Here is a 23558-nt window from a genome sequence, read left to right as displayed (position 1 = left end):
CAATGACTGTTCAAAAGTCAGCACTGGTAGGGCATGGTGATACATGCTTGTAATCCAGTTTGGGATTACGTGCGAGGTTGAGGCAAGGGGATTGCAACTCTGAGGCCAACCTTAGAAATTTAGTGAAATCCTGTATAAATAAATAAATGAATAAGAAGGGCTGTGGAGTGCCTGCCTAACTTGCAAGACTCTGAGTTCAATCTCTAGTACCACAAAGAAAAAACAAAAAAAAGAATTAGCCCTAACTGGGAAACCTAGATCACACAGGAAATGAATTGATTTATAAGTTTGAACTTTTAGTACCAAACATCACAATGCTTACACTAAGTTCTACCAAGTCAATAAATCTTGACTCTTACCTGCTCAGCAGCTAAAGCTTCACCATAGTTCTCCAGGAAGTTCCCCACAATGACAGAACCCACAATAGTGAGACCCTTTCCTGCTTTGAGCTGTGAGGCAAAGGTGAGGAGGCGAGGATGCTTGACATGTAAGTCTTCATCTAGTTTCAGTAATACAAGCAACTGAGGCCTGTGAAGAGGTTAGATGAGGGGTGGAGGGAGAAAACATTTTGGATTTGGGAAAAAGAATGTCAATTCCCACTTTAATTCAGGAGATCTGTATAAAACATGTAATTTGATAATAGGAAGAAGTCAGAGGTATAAGTTGAGGGTACTGAGTTATTTTGAATGCTCTCAGTATTATCTCAAATTTATCAGTCTTCAAGAGAAAACAACAAATGATAGAAATCTAGATAACAAATCACATGATGAAAAGGCAATAAAGATTTGAGATAGTTAAAAAAAAGGTCCATTATTCCAATTCCTTGAGCAGTATGATTATCTTATCCTGTAATCAACAAAGCACATATTTTTTTGTGCATTAACTATGTGCCGAACACCACTAGGCCTTGTTGATTTCTTTACCTCCAGTTTTTAGTGTGTGGAGGTCCTTCCTCCAGCCGAAGCAAAGCAAACCGGGCTGCACTGAGGGACAGCCCACGGATACCATCGCCCCATTCCTTCTCAGCTCTGGAAGAAAAAGGAGAAAAGAGCAGAGACAGACTTAAACCAAGTAAGTATAATTTCAAAAAATAAAGTTCATTTTTTTTAAATCTAAAAGTACAAATGCACAAAGTAGAAGATAAAACATATTAATGATTTATATAATGTTCTTCACTAACATAATGAATCCACTGACAGCAAATAAACACCACCCAGTGTAATATAAAATACTAATATAAAACAGTCGTTTGGATTAGGAAAGTGTCACAGACCAAGAACTTAAATTATTCTGAAAATACGTGGGAAAGTAAAATTCAATGTAATCTTCTGAATCAAAATGTTATGAAGTCTCTCTTAACAAAATTATTTAGGACTGATTTAATTTTTTATTTCACAGACAATTCCTTGACTTTAGTGTTATATTGTGCTTAGTACCTCTCATTATTATTTGGCTATGTTCTTTTAGTTTTTTTTCATTGAGCTATTCACACTTTCTTGTAATTAAAAGTTTATTATCTGTAAGATGATAAAAGAATCAGGGATGCAAAATTTAGTTAGGGACGCAAAATTTAGTTAGAGACAAATGAAGTTACCTGGATCCTAAATTAATTTTCATTGCCAGTCTTAATACTTTTAGCAGTGATCAAGGTGAAATCCACACTCACCCTTGGTACTCAATGTACTTGTAGATCATACCAGCTATTACCATAGCTACGATGGCATAATACCAGGAAGAAATGAACATCAGAGCTAGACAGATACTCATTCCGATGAAAGAGAGGGCCCTAGAAAGTTGAAAACAAAACATAAATAAGGATCTTTTAAGCAACAAAAAAGAAGACTGTGCTAAAGGTACTTCTCAAATTATTTGTGGTATGGGTTTATTATTTTTTAATCCATTACAGATGGAACTTTTGTAGAATGCAATAAAAACGCATTTTTAGAAAATTTATCTCAAGCAGGGAATGTTATGGCAATGTGTTTTTATTTTCTTGTGGTGCGGGGGATTGAACCCAAGTCCTTGAGCATACCGGGCAAGTACTCTACTACTAAGCCACACCCCCAGCCCATGTGGCAAGCTTGAGTTGCTATAAAATTTCTAAATACTTATTCCCAATTTCTATAGTTGTCTTATCATAAACTGACCACAAACAGCTGGTAGATCTGTACTGAGCCCCCAAAGCATCCTTTGTAATAGAGGATTTCTCCCCATGGCTATAAAAACATGAGAGAACAGCAACTCTACAAACATCATCTGTAATGAGGAGGACAATTAATACTAATTTGGCAAAGCAGATATTGAACATGCAGTCAGAAATGTTAATAACTCTAAAATCTTTAAGACTTTTTCATATAAATATTTCTGAAAATTTTATGAACAATTTCATAAGCATAACTCAGAACCCACTGAGGAAAATTTGCTATTAGTTTCCTTACAGTACATAAGAGAAACTTGGTAGGAGTAATGAAATACTTGTTTGTTTGTTTGTTTTTAATATGCCTCTTTAACAAAGATCAGTCAGTCAGTCTGCCTATCTTGTCTGTCTGTCTATAATGTATGTAGTACTGGGTGGGCTTTAAACTTAAGGAGTCAAGCATGCTAGACAAGTGCTCACCATAGAACCATAGCCCCTACCTGAAATATGTGCTTTGATCAAATAAAATTAGATAACTACATTTCCTGAAGCTCTTCTGTGTGCAGAATGAACATCCTAGCTCTGTGACTAGGAAATTTTAAAGTGTGACTAGGAAAGTTATTAACTTAGAGAAGATCTCATAAAAAAAAAAAAATAGAAGCAAGCTAGCAAAACAAAAATGTTCATAATGAATTTTAAACTAAATTTAAGACTAGAAAGAAGATCAGAAGTGTTAAAATCTGTTGAAAAGTCTAAAAAATTTTTGTCTACCATATCACTTCCCACCATTTGTAAATGAAGCCAGAAAAGGAAAGCTAGCAAAGAGGAATGAAGTAACAGGTACATATAAAATATAACTTAAAAACTCTTAGGTTATGAAAAAGAAGATGGGATGGCAGCCAGAAAACTTGGATGGCTCCTTCAGGACTGGGGAGGCTTAACCACAATAGTAGCAACACCATTTCATTAAAAGCTTTACTATGTACCAGACACTGCACTCCAGACTTATTAGTCCCTTTTACAACAAGTAAAATGAGATTTTACTTGGTTATGTGCTTTGCTGAAGGTTACAATGTGAGGAAGTAGTTTTAAGCTATGAACTTGGATCACCTGAATCCACAGTCAACATTCTTAACTACTAAATGAAATTCTCCTAAGGAAGAAAGTGAGTGAATGAAAACTGATGAGAATATGAGAGCAAAATAAAAAGGGATGAAGTTAAGTGCTTAGCTAAGAGGGAAATGGGAAAATAGAATTGTAATGGAAAGGTTGTTTTAACCTAAAGAATGAAAATGCCTGGAAATAATGTATATTATAGTTATCTTTATTCTTAGTGTGATATTATAAAGTGATCAAGTTATTACAATGTGATTTAGAAAAAAAATTGAGTACAAAAGTGAGGATCCACATGAGAACTAAATGTTAAAATAGATTTATAGAATGACTGGTCAAGAAAAACAAATGTATCAAGAACCCAGAATCTCCTAGTTTTCTAGCTTAGAAATATTTCCTCTCCCAGAAGAAAACAGCAGACCTACCAGTGGTAGTAGCGGAATCGGGGCCTCCAGTTGGGTGTTCGAAGTAATGTTTGCAAGGCACATGCCAAGTTCACAAAGAGGTAACACATGAGAAAAAACCTGGAAGAACAATAAGGACTAGGGTTTATAGCTTAGTGGTAGAGTGTTTGCCTAACATTCCCTGGGTTCAATCCCTAGTACCATTAAAAAAAAGAGGGGATAGGAAAAATTCAAGTTGTATAAGTAGAGAAAAAACCATGGTAATTTATAAGCTAGCCTTACATGAAAGTTCTCAGGAATATTATTTAAGTGAAGTAAAACCTGTATTTAGTCCACTATGTCACTATAATTACTGTTAAATGATTTGTGGAAATCATGTGTTATATGTCATTTAAGCAAGAATAATTGAAGAGAACACCTGGCTCTTACATGGAAAGAATTGGGGCCACAAGATCCAGGGAGGCAATAAGGATTCCCAGCTCTGCAATAGCAGCAGTTAGAAGTAAAGCCCAGGTAGGTTCCCCATTGGCTTTGCTGTGACCAAAAACCTATGTATAGAAGGGAAAATATCAGTCATAGTTATAGTTAGTCAATGTGCCCTCATTCTTGTAACCTACAATTTGACATCTGAAAAATAACAGTGTTATAGAAGTGTTGTCTTTTAAACACCCTTACAGCAAACATATATAAACTCATACTAGAATTTAGGAGGTCTTGTACTAAAACCCCACATTTCCATATTTATGAGCTAGTAATACCTAAGCCCACAAAGACCACACTGTTTCTCATAAAATGTGGAAAAAAGAAGAGGACATAGGAAAAAGTCACTCACCCTCAGAAATGGTATGATGTTATCCTTGGCAATAGCCTGAAGCAGCCTTGGGGCACCTGTGAGGCTCTGAAGTCCAGCCCCACATGTTGAAAAGAAGGAGCCAATAACAATCACCCACGGGGATGGCCAAGATAATGTGCCCACCACCAAATTACCTTTCATGGCATCCCCAAACCTAGATAAAGAAATAAACAGTAGGGAAATTTAATTTGGAAATAACTTTTTAGACTTTAGAAAGAGATAGTTGCCAAATTTTTTTTATTTATAATTTTTGGAAAATAAAAATTGAGGCAGATATGAATACCAAGAAATACAAAGACAGAAAGCTTTGATTGAAAGGCACTGATGGGGAAGAGGGGAATGTAGCTCAGGGGTAGAGTGTTAGCTTACCATGCTGGAGGCCCTGGGTTCAATCCCTGGTTAACCGGACAACCCCTCCCCCCCACTCGGAAAAAACAACAACAACAACAAAGACACTTATAGGGGAAGCTCAGTAGTAGAGCACTTGTTTAGCATGCACAAGGCCCTGGGTTTATCCAACTACCCACCTACACTACAAAGGCACTGCTAACCTGAATTAAAACATACACACACACACACACACACACACACAACAACAACAACAACAACAACAAACTAGTAGGGCCAGAAAATAAGATAAGCTTTGTTTGTAGCTTTCCCCTTTGGATTATCAAAATATTTGCTTTTGAGGGGAAATTGTTAAAGGGGAAAAAAAAGGAGGAGGGGGGGAATCCATAATCTTAACTGCATACTCTGAGTATTTTAGAAAATACTCTTGCACAGTTTAAACATTTTTTAAAGACTGATGAGATCTTAATGAACCTATAATTCTCTATATATATTTTTTATACTGGAGACTAAATCCAGGGGCTTTTTACCACTGAGCTACATCCCCTGTCCTTTTTATTTTTTATGTTGAGACGGGGTCTCACTAAGTTGCTGAAGACCTCACTAAGCTGCTGAGCTGGCCTCAAACTTGTAATTTTCCTGCCTCAACTTCCCAAATCCCTGGATTATAGGCATAAGCCACCATGCCCAGCTAATTCTGTATTCTTTTGAAGCATATTCATTTTACTGTGTTATGAAAAAACATGAATAAAAATTCAGTGGTTTGAATAATATAATATATATTAATCATATATATTATCCATTCTTCTAATCATATAAAATACATGTTAATTAACATCTTTAATGCACATACTACATAGATGTACCAGATTTTTTCTCTTATAGCAGATTCCTGAGGGAAAAACCATGGATGGGTGGGGAGAGGGACCAATATATTTAATCATTTCAAAATCACAAACTGCTTTCCAGAAAGGTTATACTTATTAGATGCATGTGAGGTTTCAAGTCTTATACACATAACATATTCCACACAAGATGTGAGTATTAAAATTTGCAAATTTAATGGGTGAGATATGATAATCTCTAATTATTTTCATTTTAAAATTAAGTACCACACACAAAAAAATAATGTACAAAACCCAAATGTATATCTCAATAAAATTCCACAAAGCAAATACCCATGAACTACCATATAGGTAAAAGAAGAGAACACTTCCAGTGTCCAAGTCTTTCTATTCCCAATCACAAGCCCTTCCTTCTTCTCCACTTTCCATTACTCTGTTTTTTAATGCTATGTAGTTCTATATGTTTTTAAATTTTATACAAATGAAATACAGTATATACATTTTGCATTTTTTTTTTACTCGGCATTGTGGAAATTCTTTTTTTCCCCCTATATTCTTGTGGTTATTTTACCTTTTACAAATATTTTTTAGTTGTAGATGGATACATACTTTTTAAAATTTTCATGCAGTGCTGAGGATCAAATGAACCCAGAGCCTCACACACGCTAGGCAAGGGCTCTCCCATTGAGCTACAACCCCAGTCCAGTTATTTTACTTTTATTTTCCACTGCATGAATACATAATTTATTCATTATAGATACCTGGATTATTTTGATTTTGGTATTTAAAAATACTATTATTGTAACTCCATCCATTTACCTGTAAATGTCATGATTTTATTCTCTTTTATTGCTCACTAATATTCCACTGTGTATATTTAATATATTTTTTAATCCATTCATCAACTGAAGGGCATCTATGTTGGTTCCACAGTTTAGCTATTGTGAATTGTGTTGCTATAAACATTGATGTGGCTGTGTCCCTGTAGTATGCTGTTTTTAAGTCTTTGGGGTATAGACCAAGGAGAGGGATAGCTGGGTCAAATGGTGGTTCCATTCCCAATTTTCCAAGAAATCTCCATACTGCTTTCCATATTGACTGCACCAATTTGCAGTCCTACCAGCAGTTATGAGTGTACCTTTTTCCCCACATCCTTGCTAACACTTATTGATGTTTGTCTTCATAATAGCTGCCATTCTGACTGGAGTGAGATGAAATGTTAGAGTGGTTTTGATTTGCATTTCTCTAACTGCTAGCGATGATGAACATTTTTTCATGTATTTGTTGGTTGATTGTATATCTTCTGAGAAGTGTCTATTCATACTAAGTGAAGTTAGCCAATCACAAAATGCTGAATGTTTTCTCTGATATAAGGAGGCTAATTTATAGAGGGGTAGGGAGGGGAAGTATGGGAGGAATAGACGGACTCTAGATAAGGCGGAGGGGTTGGAAGAGAAGGGAGAGGGGGCATGGGGTTAGAAATGATGGTGGAATGTGATGGTCATTATTATCCAAAGTACATATATGAAAACATGAATTGATGTGAATATATTTTGTATATAACCGGAGATAGGAAAAATTATGCTCTATATGTGTAATAAGAATTGTAATGCATTCTGCTGTCATATATAAATAATAAAAAATACTATTACTGGGCTGGGATTGTGGCTTCGTGGCAGAGCGCCTGCCTTGCACACGTGAGGTACTGGGTTTGATCCTCAGCACCACATAAAAATAAATAAATATAATAAAGGTACTGTGTCCATCTACAACTAAAAAAAATTTTTTAAAAGAATAAAAATAGGTCTGGGGTTGTGGCTCAGTGGTAGAGTCCTTGTCTAGCATGCTTGAGGCACTGGGTTTGATCCTTAGTACCACAATCTAAAATAAAGATATTGTGTCCACATAAAACTAAAAAAAAAAAAATAATAATAAAAATAAATAAAATACTATTACTGTGAGAAATTTTGTGTATGATTTTTTATAACTTTATTATTTTTTTAATTCTATTTTTTAATTCTATTTTTTAATTCTTTAATTATTTTTTAAATTCTTTTATGTGGTGCTGAGGATTGAACCCAGTGCCTCACACATGTAAGACAATCATTATACCACTGAGCCACAAACCCCAGCCCTGCATTTTTTTTTCCTTTTTGTTTTATACTGGGGAATTGAACTCAGGGGCACTTCACCACTTAGATCCCTTCTCAAATTTGGTCAGATTCATCCCACTGTTTTCCCCTATCCTATCCCTTATCCTTTCCCTTCATTACTCTTTGCCTACTTGATAATTGCCATTCTGACTGGAGTGAGATGAAATTTCAGGGTAGTATTAATTTGCAGTGCTCTAATTTCTAGAGATGTTGAATATTTTTTCATATATTTGTTGACCATCTACATTTCTTCTTTTGAGAAATGTCTGTTTAGTTCCTTTGCCCATTTGTTAAGTGGGTTATCTGGGGAATTTTTGGTGTTCTTTTGAGTTCTTTGTATATATCCTGGATATTAGTGCCCTACTTGGGGAGCAGGTGGCAAAGATTTTCTCCCATTCTGTTGGCTTTCTCTTTGTACTGTTTCCTTTGCTTTGAAGTTTTTTAATGCTTTGAAGCTTTTTAAATTTGACTGACTTTTTATTTTATTTCTTGGGCTCTAGGAGTCTTGTCAAGGAAATCAGTTCCCGAGCCAATATGGATTTCCAGTTTTCCCAGCATCAATTTTTTTTTTTTTTTTTAAAGGCTATCTTTTCTCCAATATATGTTTTTAGCACCTTTACCTAGTATCAGATAACTGTACTGAAGTAGGTTTGTTTTCTATTCCATTCGTGTTCTTCCTGTTTTGGTGCCAGTATCATACTGGTTTTTTTTTTTTAAGGGATTTAAAATCTTTTTCTTTTTTTTATTTTTTTATATAAAGGTATGACCTGCTTGGTTTTATTTATTAATTTTTTTTTAGATTTGATGGACCTTTATTTTATTCATTTATTTATATGTGGTGCTGATAATCGAACGCAGGGCCTCACACATGCTAGGCAAGTGCTCTACCACTGAGTTACAACTCTAGCCCTTCTGTTTAGATATACATGACAGTAGAGTATATTTAGATATATTATACCCACATGGAGTACAACTTCCCATTCTTGTGGTTGTACATGATGTGGAGTTACACTGGTTGTGTATTTACATATGAATATAGGAAGGTTATGTCCAATTCATTCTACTGTCTTTCCTAGTCCCATATTCTCCCTTCCCTTCATGCCTCTTAGTCTAATCCAATGAAATTCTACCCCCACACTTGTGTGTTAGCATCTGCATATCAGAGAGAACACTCTACCTTCGTTTTTTGGGGGATTGGCTTATTTTACTTAGTATCATAGTCTCCAGTTCCATCTATTTACCAGCAAATACCATAATCTCATTCTTCTTTATGGCTTAGTAATAATCCATTGTGTATATATACCACATTTTCTTACCCATTCATCTGTTAAAGGGCATCTAGGTTGTTTCCGTATCTTAGCTATTGTGAATTGGGGTGCTATAAACATTAATTTGGCTGTGTCACTATAGTATTCTGCTTTTAAGTTCTTTTGGTATATATCCAGGAATGCGATAACTGGGTCAAATGGTGATTCCATTCCAAGTCTTGCTGAAGAATTCAGTTCCTAAACTGACATGATGGAGACTTGGAACTACATTTTCTTCTGGTGGGCACAGGGTTTCTGGTCTCATTCCTAGGTCTTTGATCCACTTTGAGCCGAGTTTTTTGCTAGGTGTCAGAGATAAGGATTCAATTTCATTCTAGTATATACTATGGATTTCCAGTTTTTCCAGCACTATTTGTTGAAGAGGCTATCTTTTTCTCCAATGTATGTTTATGGCACATTTGTGTAGTATGAGATAACTGTATTTATGTGGGTTTATCTCTGCTTCTAATCTGTACCACTGGTCTTCGTGTATGTTTTGGTGCCAAAACTATGCTGTTTATAGCTTTGTAATATAATTTAAGGTCTAGTATTATGATGCTTTCTACTTCACTTTTCTTGCTAAGGATTGCTTTGGCTATTCTGGGCCTCTTGTTTTTCTCAACAAAATTTATTTGCTTTATCTGCTTTTTCTATTAAGAATATCATTGGAATTTTAATAGGAATTGCATTAAATCTGTATAGTGCTTTTGGTAGTATGGCCATTTTGACAATATTAATTCTGCCTATCCAAGAACATGGGAGATCTTTCTATCTTCTAAGGTCTTCTTCAGTTTTTCTTTAGTATTCTGTAATTTTCATTGCAGAGGTCTCTTTTGTTAGATTGATTCCCAAGCATTTTTTTTTTTGAGGCTATTGTGAATGGGATAGTTTTCTTAATTTCTCTTTTTCAGGAGATTCATCGTTGGAGTCTAAGAATGTGATTGATTTATTGGTATTGCTCTTGTATCCGGCTACTTTGCTAAATTCATTTGTGAATTCTATAAGTCTTCTGGTGGAAGTTTTTGGGTCTTCTAAATATAAAACAAAGATAATTTGAACTCTTCTTTTCTATGTGTATCACTTTAATTTCCTTGTTTAGCTTAATTGCTCTGGCTAGAGTTTCAAGGACTATGTTGAATAACAGTGATGAAACTGGGCACGGGGATACTTGATTCTAAGCAAAGGAAACAGATTAGAAAAAGGTATATATATACAGAAATCTGAAACAATAAAGCAGATTTAACTCTAAATTACGACTAGAGCATAAGGAGCTTATAAAGGAATGGTGAGAAGTAAGAGCAGAAAGAGGTGCAGTGGTACAGATCAAAGTGGTGTTTGTCTTTTAAAATTATTTTTTGCAGTATTAGGGACTGAACCCAGGACCTCACATTTACCAGGCAAACACTCTACCCCTCAGCTACACCTCTAGTCCAGTAAGATTTTTTGAGACAGGGTTTCTCTAAATTGCCAGGCTGGCCTAGAACTTTTGATCCCCTGCCTTAGCTTACTGAGCAGCTAGGACTACAGAAGTGAGTCCAGTTCATCAAAGTGATAGATTTCAAGGGGACTTGGCAAGCTCTAAGCAAGGAGATTTATGTGAACAAATTTTGTGCTTTAGAAAAACTGACTTACTAGCAGTGTGAAAGACTGATTAGAAGGCAGTAAAACTGAAAGGGAGATTATTAAAATAACATAGGCCAAAAATCCTGAAGGCCAGTACAAAGTGATGGCAATACAGAATAGGGGAAATAATGAGACCAGTTAAAGTGGAAGGGTGGAATTTACAGGGCTTAGAAACCACCTGAATGAGGGAATTAATGGCAAAAGCCTAGGATGACACCTAGATTTCTGTCTTGAGAGAGGGGTGAAAGGGGAGGCTATTAACCAAGATGGGAAACATGAGAAGCAGCAGGTTTCAAGGAAATATTTGCTTACAATTATCTGGCAAAAACACTGTTTTAGAGAAGAGAAAAAGATGGCAACAATAAAACAGCAGCATTCACAGAGGAAAGAAAAAATTAACAGCTTTTACTTAAAATGACAAACAATTATCTCACAAAGGAAATGCTAGACACTTCAAAGTTGTTTTATTTGCTCTTCCATACTTTTCTGGACTAGTTTCCCAACAGTTTTTAAACTGTATAAGGAAATACTTATTTAGGCAAATTCACTGCTTTTTTTGAAGAGTGATATTCATTGTGTCACACGTATTTATAACACACTGGTCCTTATTATTCACTAATAGTTTGGGAAACTATATGCATATATTTTCTTTTAAGTGCTGGGGATTAGAACCCAGGGTTCTTGCACACGTTAGGCAAGTGTGCTATTAGTGGTCTTAACTTACAATTCAATACTTACATTTTCTTATTGTTAGTCATGATTTATACCTTTGGTTGGATTTTTGAGATTACAACTGTCTTGGAGATCTGTTGGATGATCAGATGTCATAGAAGAGACATATGATTATTACAAAGAAATTAACTACTCACTTGTCTCTGAGAACAGCACCTTCAATACACGCACCAAAAAGGATAACGTTGCTTAAATCTACCACACTTAGTCAAGGAAACTGCTGCTTATCTTCTAACATCAGATAAGAAGTAGACACTCAGCATTATTTTTCCTATCAATAAAATGAGTGGCTAAATATACTAACCCTATAAAATTCTTCTTGAAATTTTCACATAAGGTAGGTAGATCATCTAGTAATTAGTGAGGTCACAGAAGGAGATAATTTTATTCACTGTAAAAGCACTGATTGTCCTACTTCTACTGGATGTTCCTCTAAGACTCATGAAAAGGATACAGACAAAGGACGTGGTCAGGATGGCAAGGATAGTTCCAATGGGAATAGACTTCTGAGCATCTTTCAAATCTCCAGATCTATTAGAACCAGCCATGATACCTTTTAGAGTGGGGGGAAAGTCCAAGTTATTTCTTCAGCTCCTGGAAATCTTGATATTCATATTAATACCCAAGACAAAGGCAAATTGAGGAACCTTGAAAATATAATTCTGTCTCCTTAGGAAAAAAAAAAAATCACTCTGTAGGTCCGACAGCTTTTAAAATATAAAACAGTGTATCTGCTTACCTGTGACAGAGGGAAAGAAGATCCCCACTAGAAGTGTGAAGGAGGTGGTAATATCAACAAGAACATACTCATGATTTAAACTTCCCAAGACATCAAATGATTTGGCTGAGGGTTTTTCAATGATCTCTCCCTTGGGTAGATAATTACTCCAAAGATTCTCTGCAGTGGGAAGAAAAGAGAATATAGGCAACAGCAGTATGGTAAGAATATAATTAGGTAATTTCCTACCCAAACAATATTAAAAATCAGACTTTGCTTTCATATAGTATTTGTTTATTTAGTAGTGCTACAAATTGAACCCAGAGTCTTATATGTGCTAGGCAAGTGTTCTATGACTGAGCTACATATCTAACACCTCATCAAAGTTTTCTTTAAATTCTTTTTTTAGTTGTTGATGGACCTTTATTTTATTTATTTATACGCAGTGCTGAGAATCAAATCCAGTGCCTTACACATGCCAGGCAAGCAATCTGCCACTGAGCCACAACCCCACCCCCTTATCAAAGTTTTAAAAGGGCTGTTTCTTCAATTTCAGCATATAAATAAACACCGCGGAATAAAATACACATAAATAAAAACATAATGCCTTTTCTCACTTAATTTAAATATAACTTGACAAAATGCTTTGATACAACAAATGCAGTCAAACTGAACATCTCACAAAGTCCATTATTCTTTTTTTATTAGTTATCAATACTATTTCTAACACTTTAGTGTGAGCTTGTTTAACGTGCAAAGAATTCATGAACCAAACATTTAAAGTAGATGTCACTTAACGAGAGTTTTGAGAATTTAGCTGAGTTAGGAAAACACATGTGTGGATGTAGTGACATTAAAACAGTTCTATTTTAACTATCACTGCAGGGGGAACACTGGAAATTTTTCAGGAATACACAAAGCTGGGTGTGGTGGCATGTGCCTGTAGCCCCAGCTACAGAGAAGACCGATTCAGGAGGAACATGTGAGCCTAGAAGTTGGAGGCCAGACTGCACAACATAGCAAGACCCTGTCTCAAAGAGAGCCAGAGGCAGAGAGCCAGAGGCAGAGAGAGAGAGACAGAAAGACAGCAGACAGAGAATAGTCAGCTCTGTCCTCAGAGGGACATATATTTTAATAGATAACACTCTGCAAGGGAGTCAGACAATTTTTCTAAGAGGAAAGTAGAAATATATTGAATTAAGAGCTGTGTGCTGAGAGCTTAAGACAGGAAGTTCCATTATGGCCATATGTCTTCATGGACAATAAAAGAATATAACATGACAGAAAGTCTATTTTCCTAAGAGAAGAATAAAAACATGTCTAACAACCCACTAACTTACCTGTAATTATACCACTAGCCAACCCAGGAATGCCCTGGATTGAAGTGACATTATTGTGAACAAAGTATTCATCACAGGTAGCATTGAAAAATTGACTTGAGTTACAGAAGAATCCCCACAACTTTGATGGTACCGTCATATTGTTAATTTCCTTGGTCTTAGAGCAAACATCAATGTGTCTTGATGAAAGGGTACGATTACCCAGCATGCAAACCCTAAGTGAAAACAAATGGGGAGAAGATCAACAAGAAAACACACACACACACGTTTTTAAAAAAGGAAACAGGTCAGTAAAGGGGAAAAAAATCTCAGTAGTGAGAGCTTCTTCTGTCATAGGTAGGAGAGGAAATGATATTTATTGAGTAGCATTGTGAATGATGACTTATAGTTACCACCAAATAATCCTTATAGGGATCTTGCAATGTATTAATATTTCTGTTCTGTGGATGGAGGAACTGAAGTTTAAGGCAATACAATATTTTGCCCAAGGTCATACAAGTGATTGGTGGCAGCAATACAACTCAAACAAGAACAATCAGAAGACACTATGCTGACTCATCTTCCAAAAAATGTTAGGCTACAAAATCAGAAAGAATCCTAGAATCTTTTCATTCTTATTTTTAAAATGGTCTTTTTTTTTTCTTTTCATTTTTCGCTTAGTAAAGTCTTAAATTCTTAACATCCTCTTGGAAACGTTAAACCTTCTGGTTATGGTTGTGAGGACAGGTTGGCTAAAATTAAAAAGCACATCCCTCTGTGGCCTAAGAGAAAACTGTTTTTGAACATAAGCCTAGACCCAGTGGGAGTAAGGATATTTAAAAGTAATACAAATATTTTACACACACACAATTTCCATATACCTGTTACTCAAATTCAACAACTCTCAACAGTTCCTAGTTTTGTTTTAGGTATTTCTCTAGGTTTTTCATTTTGTTTTGCTGGATTTTAAAGAAAATACCATGTATTATGACTTTTTTATTAATCAAAAAAGATGGGTTAAGAAACCCCAAAGGATAACCTGAGGCAAAATGAAATTTCCCAAGGTAAGATGCAGAATAATATTGCCTTTAGAACTTCTATGCCTCTAAAAAAGATCTTTAGCTATTTTATAGTACCTAATAAACAGAAGAAAACTTTTTGATGGAATTTATTACTGACATCATGTAGCATGACACAGAAGGAATACTGGACCAAAGTTGGGAAATCAGGTTCATTTTCTTGCTCTGACATTAATTATTTTGGGGGCAAAGTCATTAACTTCACTGGACCTGTTTTTATTTTTTTTTTCAACATATAAAAGCAATTTTTCAGGGCTGAGGTTGTAGCTCAGTGATAGAGCACTTGTCTTGCATGCGTGAGGCACTGGATTCGATCCTCGACACCATATGAAAATAAAGATATTGTGTTCAGAAAAAAAAGAGTTAAAAAAACCCTAATTTTTCTGTAATCTTGTTAAATCAACATAGAACTAAGGAGTTTTATTTCTAGAGCATCCAGATAATTTTTCAAATTATTTTCAAAAAAAGATTACAAATACCCTCAAACTTGTGATCTTTCTGCCTCAGCATCTCAAGTCGCTGTGATTATAGAGAGTGCTACTATTCCTGGCTCTGTTTATTTTATAACTATAAATTCTTAGCAGGAATTTATTCTAAGACAGGATAAAAAAATTTAGAGTTCTTTTGACTATTGATTTTTCAACAATTAAATACCTTAAAGTTTGCTGGCAATGACTACACTTTAAAGTCCTTCATGAATAGTTCAAATATGTGCAATCACTACTATTGTGAAGAAAACCTAATATTTATTTGAATGATGGCCATAGCTGCTAATTTTATGCTTAGGACATAAGGAAGAAGATCAATAGAACTTAATTTTCTCGGAGGCTTCCTGACAGATAACTGGGCCAAGAGAGAAATCTCAGGTGACTCCATGAAATTCTGATTTAAATTATCACATCACCAGATACTGTCAATGACTACCCAGTGATGACTAGGCCAAGAGACAGACATACGGGAAGTGTGGTGGGGCAAAAGAAGACTTGATGGCTCCAGCGTAGATGGCCAAAATGGACACAATGACACAGGCCAGGAAAAGTGAGGCAAACTTGTTCACATAGCGTACGCCGATGAAAACCACCAATACCATGAGGACCAAAAAGGCTGTGCCATAGACACGCATGTTATTTAGCATGGCTGCTGATTCCTTGAGTGCATCATCACTGCGAAAGATGGCAGCCCGGGGGACGATATATACCTGGTAGGCCAAAAAAAGTAGAAAATGAGGTCATTTCAAAATAATCACATAAAAGACCTGAAGGAAAAGCAAAGCTAAAACAAAAAATGACTGGAGAATTAGCTTAATTCCTATTTGGATCTAAAATGCCTACAGAAATGGGATATCATGAATTTTTTTTCCTTGAATAATTATATTTCCAAATGGAAAAAAGGAACAAGTGTATATTTTTTATTCAAAGGAATATATAAAGTAATTATTATTTTGAGCCCTGCTTCTTCTATCATTACTGTAAATAAAAAAAGTATGTCTCAGTGAATAGAGAAATTGAAACATTTTATTTCACTGATATATTTTTATTTATTTATACATATTTAATATATTTATTATATATATTTAAAAAGCTGCATTTTACTATTTCCCCATTGGCACATGTTTTGCCTCCTGTTTCAATTAATTAATTAGACATTAACTCCTTGACTGAGGCAGCAGAGTGGCAGTGATCAAGCGGAGGGAAGGGATAAGCCGGCAAAGGATACCTCAACTTTTCTGCCTCCTATTCATAGTGAGAACCAAGAAATGAGCTAGTAACCACCTCATTGATTTCTGTAACTGATGTCTTGAAACACTGATACTGAATAACAAAATAAGCTCAAATCTATATTTTTTCTATACTGTAGACTACAAGTTAAGACATTACTTACCAGAAAAATTTCAATGGCACCAAGGATGTACATGGCTGCTGCAAATGTGGTACCAAGATAAAAGCAGAGGCCAACAGCCCCACCAAACTCGGGACCCAGTGCCCGGGAAATCATAAAGTATGAGCCCCCAGCTAAAAGACAAAATAGAAGATGAACAGGATAAAGACAAAGTATTAGTAAAAGGAATATAAAAAGTTATAAATAGGAACAATAAACATACACATGATCCTTCAAATGTCTCAAGCTTTTGAAAATCCTAAATGTGAAAAAAAAAAAAAAAGATTTGCTAGAGGGAAGTAATAGACAAAGCCTTGATTGTAGGATATATATTGACATCTAATGCCAGTATAAGGAAGAAATCAGGGATTTTACTTCAGATATGAGATTGTCTAATAAAATACATTCTAACTAGAAGAAGCTAAGAGTGTGACTGAAATTAAAGCAACTGGCTAGAAAATAAATTTTAAAGAAGGTACCCTAAGGTCAAACAGTATTAGTTTCTATGACCTGTAGACTGTTAACTCTATTGTAGTATAGGACAACAGCCTAAAGAGTATTCTGTTCCTTGGAAGTTTGCACCTCTGGCTTTATGCATACAGTAATCACCAACAATCACTGAAATCCAAGCTTGGCCTACTGACCTGGCACTACTCCATTAGTGGCAATGGCACTCATGGAGATAGCAGTCAACATTGTCTGTAGAGAAAGAGAAAGGAGAATATTGTTATGGGGTAAGACTGAAATTTCTATAATACTTTCCTATCTATAGCCTTCAGGGCATGTATTAAACATTTAACTATTTTTACTTTTATGGGAGAAGTTGCTGTATACCTAATGGTTTGGAAATGCAACAATATGGTTCAACTCATTCAACTCATTACACTAATCACATTACTGTTATTTGGCATGTACAGTTAATATGTCCTTAACATTGTACTCAGTAGATAAGATGCTATTAAGAACAACTGATCCCACCCTGGATCTCCTAATTAAACAGAAAACAAAGCCTACATGGCAAATTCAAAAGAGTAAATTAAAAAGAATTTACTATGGAAAAAATTCTGGAAAATAGCTTAGAACCTGACTACAGCTATGATACCAAGCTATTTTGTAGCTATGATACCAAGAATAACAGTCAATAAGAAAGAACTGACGAAAACTTTTTGAGCATCTAAGAACTGATTAAAAACATTACCTAGTAGCAGAATGTAGAATGGCCTGCAGATAGGGAGTACCTGGAGGCAGAGGGACTGGTTAGTAGGCTACTGCAGAAGTTAAGTGAGGGATAAAACAGCAATGGTGGTAGTGTAAATGAAAAGGAAGGGTTGCACCTAAGAAATTTAAGAGAGAGTGACTGCTCTTTGTAGCTGATTAGATATAAAAGGCAACCAAGGAGTCAAAAATATGCTATTGACATTTCAAGTCTGTGAAACTGAAAAGAAAAAAAAGGTAGTTCTATTAAGTTATTAATGATATGGGCTATATCCACTTAACCTGATTTGTATAATACTCAACTACTCAGCTAAGCATGATGCACTGGGAGGGCATAATGGTGACAGGAATAAAAGACGACAGTAGAAACCTATAATAAAATTGATAAGTATGGCTGGGATACATAAAAATAGGGAGTTTAAGTTAGTGGAAGATCAGGATGTTCTCAATATAGAAGGAAAGAAGACCTGGAAAGAACGATTGAATTTCTAGGAAAGTCTCTTCCCTTTTGGAAGAGACTTCAAAACGAAACCAAACCCAAACCAGATATACCTCACCCCCACTCAAATAATTGTCAATATTTTTTTTCAGGACATATTGGAATAGTTCATCAAAGAAGATGTTTTCTAAAACATCTTCTGTCAAAACTTTTGTGTTGGGCTGGGGATGTGGCTCAAGCGGTAGCGTGCTCGCCTGGCATGCACGTGGCCCTGGGTTCGATCCTCAGCACCACGTACAAATAAAGATGCTGTGTCCGCCAAAATAAAATAAAATAAAATAAAACTTTTGTGTTATTAAGCTCCAATTATTTAGATTCTGAATTCTTTGAAGATAGGGACTTTTATCTTCTACTTCCACTTGAGGTCTTGTTTTGTAATTTCTAGTACATCCGTGAATAACAGACACTAAATAAATGAAAATCCTTTAGATTTTAATATCAGAATAATCCCTACTGTTGAGATCATGATTCTTTCCAAGTATTCTTTATTTTATTCCCAAAGAAGTCAAGTGCATATACTCCTGAGAACTGGCAGTGCTCTAAGTGACCTCCAAAAGCCAATGTGGGACTTACACAGCAGCAGCAGATAAGGACAATTGCAAATGCCTGAAGAACTCCAGCTGTGCCCACCACCCATGTAAGGCGTAGAAAGAGAATTACTCCAAAAATGTTTTGTAGACATGGGAGGTAGACACCCATGAAAGTACCCATTTGGGGAGTCTGGAAAGAAAGATATAGACAAAAGAAAAATTATATAGTCAGCCATGAGATGTTCTTATTCTTTTACTTTTCTTTTTTGCAATTTGCTACCATTTTATTTTTTAATCTTTTCTATAAAAACTTGCTTCCTAATGACCATGTTTATCTTAAAGCAGAGATAATAAATTTAAGTAATATCTTCAAAAAGGCACATATAAATCTCTAGAAAAGTCTGTCACTGTATTTCTAATATTCTTAGAGATATACATTTTTATTTTGCATAGGTTCTCATGTGTTTATTATATTCAGGAATGTGGGCCCTCAACAATTTAAAAATTTCTGTTCTTTAGAGCTGTTAGATTTCTCTTTTCATTTAAAAACGGAATAATGACCTCATGGAAATCCTTTCGAATTGAGTAAAATTCATTATAGTAGTTAGAAAATGAAATAGATGGAAAAATAAAGATCATTTTATCCCTTTCAAAGAGCTGAACAATTAGAATGCAAATTATACATATTGTCTCATATTTAAGAAAAACTGGTATTTAGTATTTAAAAAACGCTTCACTACAGATAGATGGCTTTGGCAGATGGGTGTGGACACACTTGATATGCTATTCGCTCCCACATGGCTCATTCCCTCATATTAGTTAGGTCTCTGTTCAAATATCACCTTCTCAGAAGGACTTTCTCTGTCCAGCCTACCTCAATTAGCAAACTCATCTGTCTGGCTCCTTTATCAGTCTTAGTCTCTGTAACCTTAATTAAACTTTTAAAAGTATTAATCAACACTTAATATGTAATATACTTTAACAGAGTTACAACAGTTTAAGGACTATCTCCCTACATAACAGCAGGGACACCACATGTATTGCCTGTGCTGACAACAGTGCCCAGAATAGTTCCGATCATATATCAAGCATTTAACAAATAATTATTGAACACAGAATGATGCCATGGATCTTTCCCCCTTTCTTATGTATAGGGCTTTTAAAATTTATCCTTGTTATTCCAAGGCCTCACCTTGGTGGGCTTCTTTTTCCCCTCAGTGATGTTTTCTGCTTCTTCATGTTCCTTTGCTCCTTGTGTTAGATTAGTGTAATTGGCCATGCGGTTAAGGAGAGAAGATACTTTTGGTCTGGTGTCCATTTCTTCCTGTAAAGTCAGAAATATGGAAGAAATGAGTTGTGAAGAACACTGACAATAAAGATCAAAATAAACTTTTGACCATAAAACTGCAAAGTAAATGAGAAAATATTTCACATGTAAATATTTTAAGAAAATTTATTAATGAAACTATTTGTCCCTCATATTTAAAAGATCACAAAGGAGCTGGAAAATGTAGCTCAGTGATAGAGTACTTGCCTTGCATGTTCAAGGCCCAGGGTTTGATCACCCAGCACCACAAAAAATAAAAACAAAACAAAAAGCAGTATTTAATCAGGTCACTAAATCCTTATAAAATTATTTTTTAAGGGATAAATTAAAATTTTATGTACTTATGGGTAACATGTTTTGATATGTGCATACATTGTGAAAAGATTAAATCAAGCTACTTAGCATATACATTGCCCCAAATATTATTTTTTTGTGGTGAGACCATTTAAAATCTGCTGAGAAATTTTTTTAAAAAGTTTTTTTTTTTTTTTTGTAGTCGTAGATGGACAGAATGCCTTTATTTTATTTATTTATTTTTTTATGTGGTGCTTAGGATCAAACTCAGTGCCTTACATATACTAAGCAAGTGCTCTGCCACTGAGCTACGGCCCCAGCCCTCTTGAGTAATTTTTGAGAATATATTTACTATAGTCATAATGTTATATAAAGTAATCTGAAAAACTTATTCCTCCTGTCTCACTAAAACTTTATACTCTATGACTAACATCTCCCTGTCAGTCCTATCTCTGCCCCAGGTAACTACCATTCTGTTTTGTACTTCTATGAGTTTGACTTTTTCAGATTCCACATTAAGTAGTATTGTATAAATAGATATTTTTTATGTAGTATTTGTCTATCTGTGCATGGCTCATTTTACTTAATATAAGGTTCTCCAGATTCATCCATGTGACCAATGACAGGATTCCTTCTTTTTTAAGTAAATTGTAAATTATTACATTGTGTATGTATACCATATTTTCTCTGTCCATTTGTCCATTGAGAATACTTAAGAGTTGATTACATATCTTGGCTATTGTGAATAATACTATAATGAACAGGGAGTGCAGATATCTCTTTGGCATAATGATTTCATTTCCTTTGGAATATATACCCAGAAGTGGAATTGCTAGATCATGTAAGAATTCTATTTTTAATTTTTTGAAGAAACTCCATTTCTGTTTTATGCTTAGAAATTTTTATTTTATTTTGTGGTTTTGGGGATCAAACCCAGGACCACATGCTTGCTAGGTAAGTGCTATAACATTGAGCTATACCCTCAATCCCCTACATATAACACTCTTAAATGAAAACTCATTATTCTTTATAGTAGCTATGAAACTTTATCTACAGTGCAAACAAAATAATGCAACCTAGAAAAGAATATTGGTAATATGATCCTTAACTATAACACCCCCTTTTGTGGGGGCTACTAACATTTATGGCAATTACTATCATTTTATTTATTTATTTATTTATTTGCTGTGCTAGGGATGGAACCCATGGTCTCGTGCATGCTAAGCTAATACTCTACCACTGAGCTATATCCCCAGCCATATGGTAATTATTCTACCACCACCTTTGTCTGGCTTTGGACAGTGATTCAAGTGTCATATCTCCTAATATATTTTTTTAAAATAGTATTTCCTTTCAGCTTCCTTCAAACAAAGGTCTGAGGTGAATATTTTGTTTAATCACAAACGTTTGTCCTTAACCTATAAGACATATAGTAAAAATATAATTAGATTATATTTTATCTTAGATAATCTTATCCAAGTCCTTTTCATTATGCTAAGTGAAATAAGACAAATACCACATGACCTTACTTATATGCATAATCTAAAAAAGTTGAACTTACAGAGTAGAATGGGGGTACCAGAGGCTGAGGGCAGAGGAGGGAGATGTTAGTCACAGGGTAAGGCATAAAGGTTCAGTTAGACAGAAGGAATGTTTTCAGATCTACTACACAACATGGTAACTACAGTTAATAATAATATATATTTCAAAATAACTTAAAAAAATTTTCAAGGTTTGTACTACAAAAAATAAATGTATAAGGTAATGGACATGTTAATTAGCTTAATTAAAACACTTCCCAATAAATCAAAATGTCATATTTTTACCCTCCAAATATATACAGTTATTTGTTAAGAGGATATATAGGTCCTCTTTAACTTGCATCCTCTTCCTCAGTGGTTTTTGTTTAATTATAAGATAAATAACACTTTCCTCAAACAGCATTAAGAAATACACTGCTTTATACTTAGAAAATTATTCCAATGTAAATATTTAAATCATAGATTGCAACATTCTTCATGTGACTTTTCTCCCTTACTTCATAGAAATGTGATTTAATGGGTACATGCTACAATTAGATTATACAGATACAATTAACAATTACAAGTTATAGCAAAAACTACTGTATTTTAAGAAAAAATTTAGTTGTAGATGAACACAATACCTTTATTTATTGATTTATTTTTGTGGTGCTGAGAATTGAACCTAGTGCCTCACATGTGCTAGGCAAGTGCTCTATCACTGAGCCACAACCCCAGCCCTAACTACTATATTTTAACATTGTTTATTATATTATCCAGTTTGTACTATTTTAAAACCAAATGGGACAGAAAATGGCTTATCTTGAAATTTTTGTTCCTTAAGTCTCTGTCCATAGTTTTCTCCAAAGTATTACCTCAAAGAGTGCCAAGTTTTTATCAAAATATTCATCTCCTTCTTCAAAACTGGAATTATTGAGGTAAGCATTTCGAGCTTTCTTATGCCCATCATCTGGAACAAAGGGTAAACCAAGTTAGTTTCTCATTAGCATTGAAGAAGTATCAGTACCAAATACCTGTGTGTTGCCTCTGTATTAACATAACTAATTTTCACATTCAGATTTAATGTAAGAGTAACAGAATTCAATCAGCATTGCGTGGAAAATGTGGCTATCTTTCCAAAAGGAGTAAAAGCAAATCTTTAAAAAATAAATGTGGGTCATTCCTTTTTTTGATACTTTGAGGATTCTAGCCTACAATGACTCATTCCTAAAGTTGCCTCAATCCAGGATGAGAAAAAAAAATAGTACATTTATTAAGTGCCTACTCCATGTACAATACAGTACTGGGCTACTTTACACACTTGTTATGGTTTGGATGTGATATGTCCCCCAAAAGCTCATGTATGAGACAATGTAAGGTTTAGAGGACAAATGATCGGGTTATGACAGCATTAACCCAATCAATGAATTAATTCTCCAATGGGATTGAATGAGTGGTAGCTGAGGCTGGTAAAGTTGTCTGGAGGAGATGGGTCATTAGGGGCATGCCTTTGGGGTATATATTTTGTATCTGGAGAGTGAAGTCAGTCAGTCAGTCTCTCTTTCTCTCTCTCTCTCTCTCATCATGTGAGCTGCTTCCCTCTACCACACTCTTCCACCATGATGTTCAGCCTCACCTGGAGTCCCAAAGAATGGAGCCGGCGT

At 34.9% G+C, this 23558-nt stretch overlaps 1 protein-coding gene across 5 annotated transcripts in view; it reads right to left on the bottom strand.

Moving 5' to 3' along the window:
• Nucleotides 1–23558, bottom strand: part of Slc12a6 (solute carrier family 12 member 6) — a 94636-nt gene that overhangs the window by 10322 nt on the left and 60756 nt on the right. For all 5 annotated transcript variants that reach the window (XM_076850512.2, XM_076850514.2, XM_076850513.2 and 2 more), the window contains 16 exons: nucleotides 22770–22864; nucleotides 19946–20077; nucleotides 18797–18943; nucleotides 17154–17208; nucleotides 16513–16643; nucleotides 15588–15829; nucleotides 13574–13788; nucleotides 12255–12413; nucleotides 11970–12068; nucleotides 11653–11710; nucleotides 4487–4661; nucleotides 4084–4202; nucleotides 3676–3774; nucleotides 1667–1786; nucleotides 924–1028; nucleotides 360–528 (listed from right to left, as the gene is read on the bottom strand). In XM_076850512.2, coding sequence (XP_076706627.2) covers nucleotides 360–528; nucleotides 924–1028; nucleotides 1667–1786; nucleotides 3676–3774; nucleotides 4084–4202; nucleotides 4487–4661; nucleotides 11653–11710; nucleotides 11970–12068; nucleotides 12255–12413; nucleotides 13574–13788; nucleotides 15588–15829; nucleotides 16513–16643; nucleotides 17154–17208; nucleotides 18797–18943; nucleotides 19946–20077; nucleotides 22770–22864 — 2120 coding nt within the window. The remainder of the gene's footprint in view (nucleotides 1–359; nucleotides 529–923; nucleotides 1029–1666; nucleotides 1787–3675; nucleotides 3775–4083; nucleotides 4203–4486; nucleotides 4662–11652; nucleotides 11711–11969; nucleotides 12069–12254; nucleotides 12414–13573; nucleotides 13789–15587; nucleotides 15830–16512; nucleotides 16644–17153; nucleotides 17209–18796; nucleotides 18944–19945; nucleotides 20078–22769; nucleotides 22865–23558) is intronic.

This window comes from Callospermophilus lateralis, chromosome 3 (genome assembly GCF_048772815.1).
Source record: "Callospermophilus lateralis isolate mCalLat2 chromosome 3, mCalLat2.hap1, whole genome shotgun sequence".
NCBI lineage: Eukaryota > Metazoa > Chordata > Mammalia > Rodentia > Sciuridae > Callospermophilus > Callospermophilus lateralis.
Note: the sequence above shows the minus strand (reverse complement) of the source record. Positions and strands in the feature narration are given on the sequence as shown.